The following is a 12,470-nucleotide window of genomic DNA, read 5'->3' as shown; positions in this document are numbered from 1 at the left end:
TGCTGCTGAGTGCTCAGATGGCAGTTCAAAAAGTGAGCTTGTTCTGCAGCTAGGTAAGATAAGCAGTGACTTGAGAGCTGAGACATTATCATATAAATGATCTGTTTTATTCTGAAGAGAACTATTTACAAAAGAAGTAGAGCATTGTTTTTACTAAAAATATGCCTTTATAGATTTTTATAATATGTATCTTATAAAAACCATACATTTATTTACATTACTGCTACATACAAAAATTACAGCACTGTGGTATATGTACATATCTATAGATACATTCTTTCTGCTTGTCCCTGCTGTGTGCTTTTCCCCTCTCAATCGAAGGGAATCGTTGCTCCAGCACCCAGACGCTTCCTTTCTTGGCTTTTTGGTTAAAACGATCTTGCTTTTTATAGCCGAGGGGGGAGTAGAGAGTTTGCCTGATGTAGAGGCATATCTGGAATTTACCATTCTAAGTAGGACAAGTGCATGCCACCATTGAGTGCATGCAGCACTGCCTGTAGCCTCACTTCTTGCTTCTCTGTGCAAAATGATTCTGTTATTAATTGATCTGTTGTTCACCTCGATGGCAAGCTGCTGATCTAAGTTTGAATTAAGATAAAGTGCTAGTGACTTGCCTTGCATTTACACTTTCTTGTTTACGGCTGTTTCCCTTGCAGAGTTTACTAAAGGGAGATTGATCCTTTTCCCTTAGGCTAGCGTAATAACCGGGTGCCCAAACAGTCACCTCTTACTTCACTGGGGGGAAGTTCCTTGTAACCTTAATCTCAGCAGGCATCTCTTCTCTGTGCAATATTTGAACAGTGACTGTGCAGCACTACTGTTTTATTTACCGTTGCCTCAAATGCAAGGCGGAGTGTTGTATTTAGAGCTGCTGATCCTGCTCCTTAAATCTACTTTGGGATCCTGAGTACCTGCTGGATTAATGTGCTTCCTCCATCACATTCACTGCAGCTGATGTTTCCTTTACGCCATGTGTGTCCTAGAAGTATCAAGTGTCACAAGTGGAATGTCTTCTAATCCAACATTGCAAGGATGATTCCAGGCTCCTGGCCATGACAGGATGGAGATGAGTGTTTTAATGACAGCTCAAGGTGAAACAGTCAGGACCTTGTTAAAACACAACATGACAAATGAGAATGTGAAGGACTGCATTGATGAGGTTTTTGAAAACAAAACAACAAAACCTAGCTGCTGTGTTAAGGCAGTTTCTGTTCCTGTTGAGTAGCAGCTCAGCACGAGGAGGTCTCCTTTGGTGTGTTGTCCAGTTCATTAAACCCAATTCTCTTGTATTTCTGGGTTTAGTAGTGCAACTAAATCTTTAGGGTTAAGGGGCTAGTTTTAAGAAACCATACCCAACTGGCACCTTAGAACATGCTGACTTTCCTCTTGCAATCTCTTCCATCATTGTTATTAAATAAACAAATTTGCAATGGGATTATGGTAGGTTCCTCCTTAAATGAAGAGATGGGCTGTTCATTTCAATTGCCTACCCCTGCAACTGAATGAGTCACTTTCCTCTCGGCAAATGTGTAGCAGAAGGCACCTTTCTTCATCTCATTACTGCATCTTCCTTGGATAGCTTAAGGCCCTTGCCTTAGGATTGCACACACACAAACATACATACATCTCAGCGGGGCAGAGTCCCACACAGGGGCGTGTGGCTTGAAGAGAGCCGTTGGGACCTGGGAAATAACAACTGACAGCAGAAAAAAGGTTAGTGAGGACCAAGATGTTCACATGGCTCTCCCACAATAAGCAGAGCATCGTTTTCAAACTGTAAGACAACTGTTCACAGGTATCGCTGGCATCCATGAACCCACGCCTAATTTTGCAGGTATTCAAGTTTATGTTAATCCATTCAGGCATAAGTGAGTCCTGACAGCAGGAGATGCTGCGCGTGTGCCTCGCGTCTCTGCCCTGTTGAGAGTCACAACATAGGTAAGACGGGAGGATGAGGACTTGCCATGCTGGGGGCGCGCTTGGCACTGCACTAAGTCCCTTTTCCTCACTTGCACATGTGGATACAAGCAGATACTCCACAGCTGAGCATTGCCTGGAAAGGAGAGGCCAAGGTTTAGTCTCCTACCCTGCCTGTGAGACTCCAGATTCCTTTCCCTGTAAGCAGCAAGCTGTATTGGTGGTGCTTTACCTAAGTATTTCCTGGAGCAGGATCTGCAATCCAGGTTTCATTGCTCTCAAGGTAATAGGTTTTACCATTCAGCTTTTTACCATCACTTTCAGTCCCAAGGAGTACTCTGCTCCTTGCAACACGGAGCTACCTCAGTGCAAGATGATTTCGTACCAGCATGGTAGTTTCATGCTAACAAGGAAATATGGGAATGCTCAGATCTTTGTAGGCAGAAAGGATATTTGTACTGAGGTATTATGGATGTCTTATCCCATAGATAAGTTGAATAACAATAATAAAAAATCCAAGCCACCAACTTTTTACCTGCTTCTTAGAATTAGGTATCAAACACCTTCTTCTAGCAGAAAGTTTGTTGCTGTAACTAGTGAGCAGAGATAGCAGCTCGCTGTAGGTTGGTGTTTTAGCACCTAAGTTGCTGAGCAGGGCAGAGCTGACTCTGTACCTCGCTCTGGCTCCCGTGGGACAGTGTAGGTGGTAGCCTCTTTAAAGCAACAGGGAAACAAATTAGGGCCGGGGGGTATTACGAGCTGGGAGAACGTGTGAAAATTGCATGGCAGCAGCAGGACATCTCTGAACTTAGGCTGGCGTTCCTTGCTGGTTTATGATGGTAGACTGTGTTAAAGAGAAGAGCTGTAAGGTGCCGACCCAGTACGTAAGGAAGGTCCCTACTTAAGTATTGCAGGATTTCCAGCACCGCTGTGTGCATGCACCAAATAAGCTACGTTACTTCTCGTTGATCAAGTCATGCCTATTGGAAAGCAGGGTCTGATCATCTTCAGTCAAAAGGAGATCTGGCTACCTGCTTTCCAAAGGGCTGAGTAGTAAATGACCCACGGGCAGGGACAAATACTCATCATTTTTGTCCAGCCATAGCTAACGTTACTGCGTGGGGCAGAGCAAGCTGCAGAATTTCCAGAGCTTTGTAGACACACTAATTGCCTTTGGCTTTCGTGAAGGTAGATGCCTGTGTGCCTTCTGAGGATCAAGTCTGCCAACCCAGCATCAAAGATCTACTGACATCATTACAGGTAGGCTTTCAGTGAATTACTGGTTAGGCTTTTGGGGAACTTATCCAGTTAAAATTGCAGAATCATAAAATCGTTTAGGTTGGAAAAGACCTTTAAGATCATCAAGTCCAACCATTAACCTAGCACTGCCAAGTCCGCCAGGTTTGGCAGGTTTCTTACTGTGGGAGGGGAACATGGCTTTGGGGAAAGGTGTGTGACTTGCTGAAGGTCCATGACTACCTTTGGCCATTGGAGGGACAGTAGGTGGCCCAGGACTGAACATCCACAATTCTTATCCAGTTTGTAATCAGTTGTAGATGATCGGTCTCTTGTGGAGAAATTCTTAACATTCTCTGTAACTACCGACTCTGCAACTCGTATCTCTGTAGCAGGAGGGAGCTAGAGAAGACAGTAACACCAGCAATCTTACAAGTGCCCTGATCTGCGAGGAGCCTGGATTCCCAGTGAGGGGTGAACAGCTACCCAGAGCTGCAGGGGAGATGGTGCCCAGGCAGGATCTGCAGTGAGGGCTCAACTTCCACCACGGAGAAAGCTACACTTGCCAAAACACGGCAATGCTGGGGCCAGAGCGACTCCAGTCTCAGTGGGATGGCTGAAGGATATCACAGCTGTCGGGACCGGAGGGCGGTATAAGTGACTCCCCTTTCTTCTCTTGCATTCAGCCCTCTTCTTCCCCCTGTGCTCGCTGTGACGGCAGTTCTCAATCCCCTGTGCGGCTTTGTCTTGGGGCTGCTTATTTCCTTCTCCAGCATGACAATGCTTTTAAGACAATCAGATTATTCTTCACAGCAGAAACTGGACTGTGTCAAAGCGCCTAAAATATACCCTGAAGTTTATCACTTCACTTAAAGAATAAGAAAAGTTTCTTTCTATTAGTATCACATTGTCAATTTGCAAATCTCCAATTCATGTAAACATTTGGTTCAGACCAGGTGTGGTGTAAATAGTGCAGAGTCTCAAGGGTTAACTCCTTTGCCCCCTTCTTTTTTTCTTAGTCGATCAGAGTTGGGTCCATCCGCAAGCTGGGCAGCTGCCCCACTCCCCATCTCGAAGCAGAAATTGTTGTAGAGGTTTCTCTTTTTCCAATTAATTTTTCTTGAAAAAGGAAAAGAGACGGTTCCCTTCTGCCCCAACGGGCTCATCTCCCTGCTGCTCCGGCCTGAACACGGGGGAGGGTCTGGCACTCCGCTTTGCGCCGTAGCCACTGGAGAAGGAATAAGCAAGCTGGCTCCATTCCTTCGGGTGTTTGTCCATCAGCTGCTGGTCAATGACCCTGTGCATGTCATCCTGTGGCAGAGGGAGAAGACAGGGTTGTTAGTGGCAGCTGATGCTCGAAGGGAGCTCACGCGAGGACATCGCTGAAATGGGTGTGAACCGTGCTGCGATGAGATGGAGGAGGGATGATAAGAGTGGGGACAGGTCTAGCTCCCCACCTGGCAGCAGGCTCAGCCTTGCTTGCTGCCATGAGGCTTTTTAGTGAGTGAGGAAAGTAAATCACAAAATTCTGAGGCATAAATTGCTCAGGTGGTCTTGCAGAGCGTTGTGCCTGCTTGGGACTGTGACACCCCTAAACTACGTTTCTCTGCTGTCTCCAGCTTGCAGATATCCCCATTGGAGGGACAAATATATAAAAAAGAACAAATGCAGCTGAAAGTAATCACCAGAAAAAGTAAGGATGTGTGTCCTGAGCAGGTCTATGTGCTTGCCGTGTGGAGCAGGCAGGCAGGACAGAGCTGCCTGCACAGCCACTGAGTGGGGCTTCTTCAGGGAAGGTGCTGCCGGGAGCCGGGGGGCTGGGGCCAGGCATGGGCCCACCAGACCCCCCGTGGGCTTTGCACCAGACTTACCAAAGAGAACTGTGCTCGTCCCCTAGACCAGCTCCTTCCCTAGAGCCAGCAGAGCGGTGGGAGCTCTCTGATTGACAGCTTGGCATGAACAACTGCACTGTGGTTTCTTAGATGTACCAGAAATGCTCTAGTTTCATCCATGTTTGCAGCATGGTGAAATTGCTCTACACAAAATAATTATTCAGTTCTGTTGCCGCTAATGATGTGCCGCTGTGTTCCTTGAAAACCTGCCAATCGATTCTACAAATTTTAAAACCTTCAGATCTATTATTTCTGCTATAATTGCGTATTTAAACTGTAGCCTAGTGAAAATGTGCATACACAAACCAGCCCCACAGGAGAAATAAACTGTTTTCCAGCAGTTTGGTCCCTGAGTGGGTCTGAGGGAACCATCCGGTGAGAACAAGGGTACTCTGGATGGGCTGTAGTGGTGGAAGTGCTCTTCGTTTGGCGCCTCGCGCAGGGCAGCCCATTGGGGCAGCACTGAGATGGAAGGGAAGGTGCTGCCATCACCCAGCGGGTGCCCCAGCTGCTCTGTAGCTCCATGTGGAATAAAACCAGCCAACTTGGACTGGAAGCTTGAACAATGGCTAATCTCTAGTTGCAGCATTTTCAGCAGGGAAAAGGATTGATAGGCATGGCCTGGACCTGAATTTAGTATGGGGACTTTCCCTGGGGGAGCAGGAGGGTGCAGAGCTACATGGACTGCAGAAGCTTTGGATCTTTTTAGAGCAGGGCTAGAAAGGGGAAAGGCAGAGGGAGAGCTGAAGAGGTTAAGTTAAACATCAGGATTAAGGTGAAACAGGTTTCCAGAGGTGAAGCTGCCATGTGAAAATGTACAGCACTTGGATTTTGAAGGCACCTCTTCTAGTAAATGAGGTAGGCACCTGGGCTCCAGCATGGCAGATCTGTGTCCTTGGTTAACCACATAACAAGGGATGACTATGATTTTTTTTTATATATATATATACACAAAAATATATTTATATATATATAAAAATACAGTATGCACTATTGAGAGTGCACTGCATTTGGGTCCCTGTCTGTCCGAAGCGTGAATCAGAGAGCACAACACCTGGCTGTGGAGATTCGGGGCAGATGTACACAGCACGGCTGGGGCAGAGCTGCGGTCCCTGCCTTGGCACTGGGCAGGGGCACAGGAGTGTCTGGGGACATGGAGGGAGGACAAATACCAGTGGTACAAGACCTGTCTGATAAAGTGTTCTTATAAAACTGGATAACACAGTACTGGTGTGCTCTGGGTGTTCCGGGCAGGATTTTCTGCACTTTGCAGAAGGGGTGAGTCTGAAGGAGGTGCAAATGGCACGTATCCTCTTTGTGAGCTGGAGCTGGGTTCTTTTGCCATGAGGTAAGGGTTGGAGCTCCCCAAGGCGACCTCGGAGGCTGGTGGCTGCGGCCATGCAGGCTGCAGCTCTCTGCTGGCATTGGAGCATTTTTATCCTAATGGTGCCCCTGTCGCTATTGCACTGAAAACACTGAGCTCTCATTTCAGAGAAGCAGCCCTCTTCGCTTCCAAGTTTGCTCCATATTCCTTCCTTAGTCCCAGTAATGCCCCTCTTGCCCCCACTCAGATAATGATGAATACCAGTGGGGGTCAGATTAGGCATGGAGGTGAGGTGCATATTCACTCCCGTGCTACTTCTGTGCTAGGCTCAGGTGCGCAGGATTTTGCTTGTGGCATATTTTATAGCCTATATGATTACGTGCTTACAGAAAACTGTAATCTTGTTGATGGTCCTTGGTAAAGTGCAGACTAGTAGTGTGCAAGAGCAAAATTGTATAAGATTAAGGCGTCCATTTACATACAGCTAAAGCAGAAAATCTCATCCCATTTTATCAGAAACATTCAGCTTTGCAAAATAGTCCCCAAAATTCATAAGTCACCTGACTTGTGTTTTGCCTCTCTGGTTGAGCTTCTGTTCTGAGAACATTAGGAGCTTGGAAACAATTTTGCTACTGTGTAATAACACTTTAGGTGAGTATGTTGGAAACAACTTTCTGCAGCGCTAGTGGGCCTGACCCTCATCTCAGAGAGCTGATGGGAGCGGGACCGAGGTTGCTGTATTGCTGCAACCAGACAACATACTGTAAAGTGAGAAAGCAAACGCCTGTTGTTAAAACCCTAAGTTGGGGTATTCCAGCACTAAATACCGAGCTTACTAGTAAGTATGTCTCAATTTATACCACCCATCCAAACTGAAGCAGAACTCGGATACAGACAGCTCCTATGCATAGCACTGAATGTCACTTACTGGATAATGAGGCTGAGAAGTAAAATCCCAGTCTGTATTTCACGAAGTTTTCCAGATACTAGAGGTGCTGAATACAGAGGATTAATGATATGTGCACCTCAGCCTGGCTTTCCCCATGGTGACCTGGGGGGTAAAGTCTCACCATGGGGTGTAGGATGCTGCCCTTTGTGCCCTGCTCTGGTGCTGGGGTGGGGTGTGTATGTGTGCAGAATCTCGGTGGGTGATGGAGAACCCCCCCACTGGCCCTTCTTGCCAGATGATGGTGAGGACAGAGACAGATGTGGGTGATGGTGGCAGTGAATGGAGCAGGTGAGGAGATGGCAGGTGCTTGGCGAGGGTGCGGGGAGCTCACCTCAAAGGCAGGAGGGGTGTACGACTAAAGCTGTTGGTACAGGAACTGAGAAAGGCCACTAGATCAGAAACCAAAGGAGCCAGATAGTAAAAAGCCCTGAGGAAGCAAACTGTAAGCAGGAGAAAAAAAGAAAGAAAAAAAAAAAAAAGAGAAACGAAAACACAGTGGAGTTGAAACAGGAGCGAGGTTGTACAGGAGAGGTTTCTACTGGTCAGGCTGGTTGTTAGTAGAGTTGGGGTCTTGCATGGTCTGCAACAAATTACTATAACTGGCCTAGACCTTTCTTCTTGTACGTGCTTGTTTTCCATTAAAGTAGCCCTTCCTCGGTGCTAGTTTCCAGGAGGAGACAGTTTTGTCTGCTCTCAAGGGCTCTCTGCCTTTGTATGGGTTTTCCCCGCTGACCCCAAGTGGAGCATCTCCAGGGCAGCTGCTGAACTGCCGTGGGCTTGGTTTTTTTTTTTACCTTGCTGGATAACTGGGATTTTAGCTTTTCCATCTTGCTGGATCTTCTGAGTCGATGAAAACAGTGCAGCTATACCATGAAACAATCGCGACAACCTCTCTGCCTCCCGCTTTTCTGCTCCATTATGGAAATGCAAGAATGAGCTGTGCCCACATGTCTGCAAGGCTGCGCCTACCCAGGGACATCTCATACATGGACACCTTCCCTCCCCGGGCCACAGCAGGTTACTCTGCAAAGTGTATGTTACCCATGCTGCATGCAGCCATGAGATACACTTTGTTTCTCCATTTTAAATGGGTATTCCTGTATAATTAATTAACAGCTCACAGCTGAAAGGCTTTGAGCAGGGGAGGGCTGTGTTTCACCCCCCTGAGCACCACTAATCACTAGGCTCCTGCAGAGCCAAAAGCAAACACTCCTATCTATGGACGTTTGGGCTGAGAACGCAGCAAACCCATAGGAACGGAGGGGAAAGTCACCCAAAGGTGTCTCCTGGGCCACGTGCCACTGTGACCCTGCGGTGACTGGGGGCTGCTCACCTGCCAGGCCTCCAGCTGTTGCGAGAGGTTCACCTTCTGCTGGATGGCGTCCAGCAGCTGGCTGTTGAGGGACATCATGTCGATCTTGCACTTGGCCAGCTCCACCTCCACCGCATTCTTCCTGGGGGGCAGAAGCAAGAAATTGGGGCATGTGACTTTTTCTAATCTTTAAAGGAAGTGTTAAACACATCCTTGGGGAGAAGTAAACAATTTCTTTCATTGGCAGGTCCCCAGGTTGTTCATCTCTGTTGTATTCTGGACAGTCTATTCATCTGAAGAGTGGAACAGAACTGTTGCTATAAAAACAGCACTATTACTATAAAACCATCAGATTTCTGGTAAGCAGACTATGAATAATACAAAAAGATATTCAGATATACCGCTGAGTAAGATAATACAGTGTGCCTGGATAACGTGCAGAATCTACCATTAAAAATGGAGATCTAAAACGAGGTAGAATCTACATATAAATATTTTTTCCTTTTTTTCTGTTTACTAATGCATAGGAAAGGAAATGATATGTACTAAAACCCAAATGCTCTGTGTCTGATTAGACTAGGAAAAATGTGGGCCCTCTCTGGAAGGAAATGGGTGACATGATTAGTTGGGATATGGAGAAGGCTGAGGTACTCAATGACTTTTTTGCCGCAGTCTTTACTGGCAAGGGCTCTAGCCACACTGCCCAAGTCGCAGAAGGCAGAGGCAGGGACTGGGAGAATGAGGAACAGCCTACTGTAGGTGAAGATCAGGTTCAAGACCATCTGAGAAACCTGAAGGTGCACAGATCCATGGGACCTGATGAGATACATCCGCGGGTCCTGAGGGAACTGGCGGATGAAGTTTCTAAGCCACTATCCATCATATTTAAGAAGTCGCTGGGGTTGTTCAGCCTGCAGAAGAGAAGGCTCCGTGGAGATCTTACTGCAACCTTTCAGTACTTAGAGTGGGCTGACAAGGAAGATGGGGACAAACTTTTTAGCAGGGCCTGCTGCAATAGGACAAGGCGTAATGATTTTAAACTAAAAGAGAGTATATTTAGACTAGATACAAGGAAGAAATTTTTTGCAATGAAGGTTGTGAAACCCTGGCACAGGTTGCCCAGAGAGGTGGGGGATGCCCCCTTCCTGGAAGCATTCAAGGTCAGGTTGGACAGGGCTCTGAACAACTTGCTCTAGTTGAAGATGTCCTTGCTCATTGTAGGGGCGTTGGACTAGATGGCCTTTAAAGTTCCCTTCCAGCCCAAACTATTCAATGATTCTGTGATCACTTGATCAATAAGTTGCAATATAAAACAGACAAACAGCCCTCAAAGAGTACAACTGCTTTCAGTTGAGACTTGGACTGAAGGAAGGAAGAAATGAAGGAAGAAAGTTTATCACTGCATATGCTTTTTAAGAATGACAAACTGCTAAAATTGTTTGAATTAAATGTTATGCTTTAAGGAAAACTCCCAGTTTTAATCGGGTTGTGCTGGCCCTTGGCAACACTGCTGCTATGTTTCTTTCCGGGCATTTGCTGGCCACCAGGCATGTGACGCCATGGCAAAAGGTTGCCCAAAGAGTGTTCAGTGGCTAAGGTGTTCCAGCTTCTATTGGCTAGTGGAAAGGAATTGTCCTGTAGAGAGGAGCAATTTCCTAAGCTGCCCTAGCTGGGAAATGCTGCTTACCATGCTGGGAGCACACAGGTGAGCACAAACCTTAAGTTTTCAATTAACTGCGGTGTGATGGGAAGCCATAACATGACTTGCTGGGAACCATCTTTCCTTGCAAACATTTCTGGGAAAAATAATTGCATCTTATTAGCTGTACCTAATTCATCACCTCCTAATAGCTCTCTTGTTCTCCCCTGCAGAAGAGCAATTTGGGAATTTGTGTTTATATTCCAGGTAGCGGTTGCTTAACACCTCCTATTATAGGATCCTATTTTCCTATTGCTTCCCATGTTGCCAAACTTCAGCTCCAAGCTAGAAATTTTCCATGACAGATGTCTGCCTCAGGCAGTGATTTTATTTCTGTTTAGAGTTAGGGCTTTTTTTTTGGGAGGGCTTCAACGAAAGTGACTTAACCCTTGAGGTGGGAAGCATATCACAAGCCTCCCAGGCGGCTCACTGCCTGGGAGCAGCCCGCTCAGTCTGTGGAGGGATGCTTTCATTTCTAGCAACAAGATGCTCTTGTCTGCTTTCACTTGCAGCCACTTTCTGCTCATTAATTACAGGCCACTCACCCATGCACACTTGTCACGTCCCCCTTTCTCTGGGCTCCTGCCACTGCAGGACAGTCAGCCGTAAATATCAGTGCTTTGTCCCAGCGGGGTCATTAACTGCTGTGGAGAAGCTGTACCCTTCCACTGCTGGCTGTGGGTTTGAACACCTTAAATAGCCTTTTGTTGTGAAGCTCCCCATTGCTGCTTGGATATTACTGGGGGATTTATCGTGGTGGCAGCGCGTTGCCATAGCCACAGCAGAACCAGCAACCCACACACACTGGAAATGTCAGAACCACCTCTCTGCACTCAGCAGTGCAGCTGGGATGCTCCTGATTTTTGCCAACAGATGGAAGTGTTACAGAGGACGGCGATGGGAAATTGGTAGCTAGCTACCCAAGCAAGAGCAGCATGGATGATCAGGTCGCTTAAAAACAGAGGAAGAGATTGTGCACGCTGATTTAGCTCCCCCTATCCTCAGAGCTGCAATGCTCTTGTGCTCCTCCTCTTGACAGGGGCTTGAGTATTAGGCGTTTCCATAAGGAGCTGGCCTGGTGGTGTCCTGGCCCATCTGCTTATTGAAGAGATTATCAGATGTATCCTTTCTATTTAGAGCACAGGGGGTGTGAATGTTTCTGCCCCTCTCTTTGGGGCAAAGAGTGCTCAGGGCAGTGTGGCAAGCCCAAGCACGGAACCAGGGAAGGGAGGTATGGGGTATAGGGTAGCAAAACTGTACAGCTCTGCAAGGAGGATGGGGAAAATAAAGAGTCAAAACAGTAGGAGAATCCTGAAAGGAGAAACAGAGAATTACAGGACTGGAGATGCAAAAAAGACCCCAGAACAGGAGAGCGAGTGACCAGAGAAACAGTTTAGGGAAGAAGCCCAAGCAGGGCTGTAATGGGGATTGGCAGGAAAGCAGGGTTGTGTGTCTGGAAGAGTAAAAGAAAAATATGACAAATAGGGCAGACATAGTATTTCCATTTGGTTCTCTGAAGTCCTCTCCTCCTTGCTGTGACTCAGATCAGCACTAGGGATGGCAAAAATGTGGTTCACGGCATCTTCCTAAATGCCCCCAATTCTGCCATGGGATGCCCTGGAAACTGGCATCTCCTGCCCTGCTCCCAAGCTCCTGGCAGCATTTCCCAATGCCAGCAAAGCAAAGACTCACTCTATTACTTTGTAACAGCTACTGAAATTTCTGGAGGGTGGGAGAAACCCACCCTGGAGGCATCTCCTGCTAAGGCACTCTGTAACTGCTAAGCCAGCTTGGCTTTGGCTCTTCATACCACTTACTTGGCAATGGCCTCGTCTCGGTCCCTGATGGCCTGCAGGAGCCGTTCACTTGTCTCCTTGTCTTCAGCAGCACCTCGCAGCCGGTCCCGTTCCTCCTTCAGTGTCGTCATTTCCACGCTTAGCAGCGTGACCTGTGGGCAGAGGGAGGGCATGAAACCCAGCGTTGCTCAGACAAATTCACCACGAATCGGGGGTGGGGGTGGGGGGGGAAGAAAAAAGCCACATGGGCCAACCTGGAGGCTGAGCTTCTGTGCTTGCAGGGGAAGCTGTGTCTGTTGGAAGGGGGCTGTTAGTGACGGTGCAACCCCCCGTGAAACGTGCTGG

General features: G+C 47.4%; 1 protein-coding gene and 1 long non-coding RNA gene across 4 annotated transcripts in view; one reads left to right on the top strand and one right to left on the bottom strand.

Moving 5' to 3' along the window:
• Positions 1 to 1,839: 1,839 nt before the first annotated feature.
• On the top strand, positions 1,840 to 3,681 carry LOC141750723 (uncharacterized). The gene is made up of 3 exons (XR_012589762.1): positions 1,840 to 1,938; positions 3,106 to 3,177; positions 3,546 to 3,681. It is a non-coding gene; the product is annotated as an uncharacterized LOC141750723 (long non-coding RNA).
• A 232-nt stretch (positions 3,682 to 3,913) lies between these two features.
• The window catches only part of BICDL1 (BICD family like cargo adaptor 1), a 48,870-nt gene continuing 40,313 nt past the window's right edge, over positions 3,914 to 12,470 (bottom strand). Inside the window, exons 8-11 of one of the 3 annotated variants that reach the window (XR_012589761.1) lie at positions 12,147 to 12,277; positions 8,652 to 8,772; positions 7,650 to 7,758; positions 4,332 to 4,464 (exon numbers count right to left, since the gene is read on the bottom strand). Coding sequence is in view for 2 of the 3 variants with exons in the window: in XM_074606345.1 (XP_074462446.1) it covers positions 4,264 to 4,464; positions 8,652 to 8,772; positions 12,147 to 12,277 (453 nt within the window). In the remaining variant the exon portion in view is untranslated. Of the gene's footprint in view, positions 4,465 to 7,006; positions 7,759 to 8,651; positions 8,773 to 12,146; positions 12,278 to 12,470 lie in introns of those variants that run through there. The other 2 variants (XM_074606345.1, XM_074606344.1) reach the window with 2 other exon arrangements.

Source organism: Larus michahellis, chromosome 13 (genome assembly GCF_964199755.1).
Source record: "Larus michahellis chromosome 13, bLarMic1.1, whole genome shotgun sequence".
NCBI classification, from domain to species: Eukaryota; Metazoa; Chordata; class Aves; order Charadriiformes; family Laridae; genus Larus; species Larus michahellis.
The sequence above is the reverse complement of the archived record's forward strand: the minus strand, read 5'-3'. Positions and strand labels throughout refer to the sequence as shown.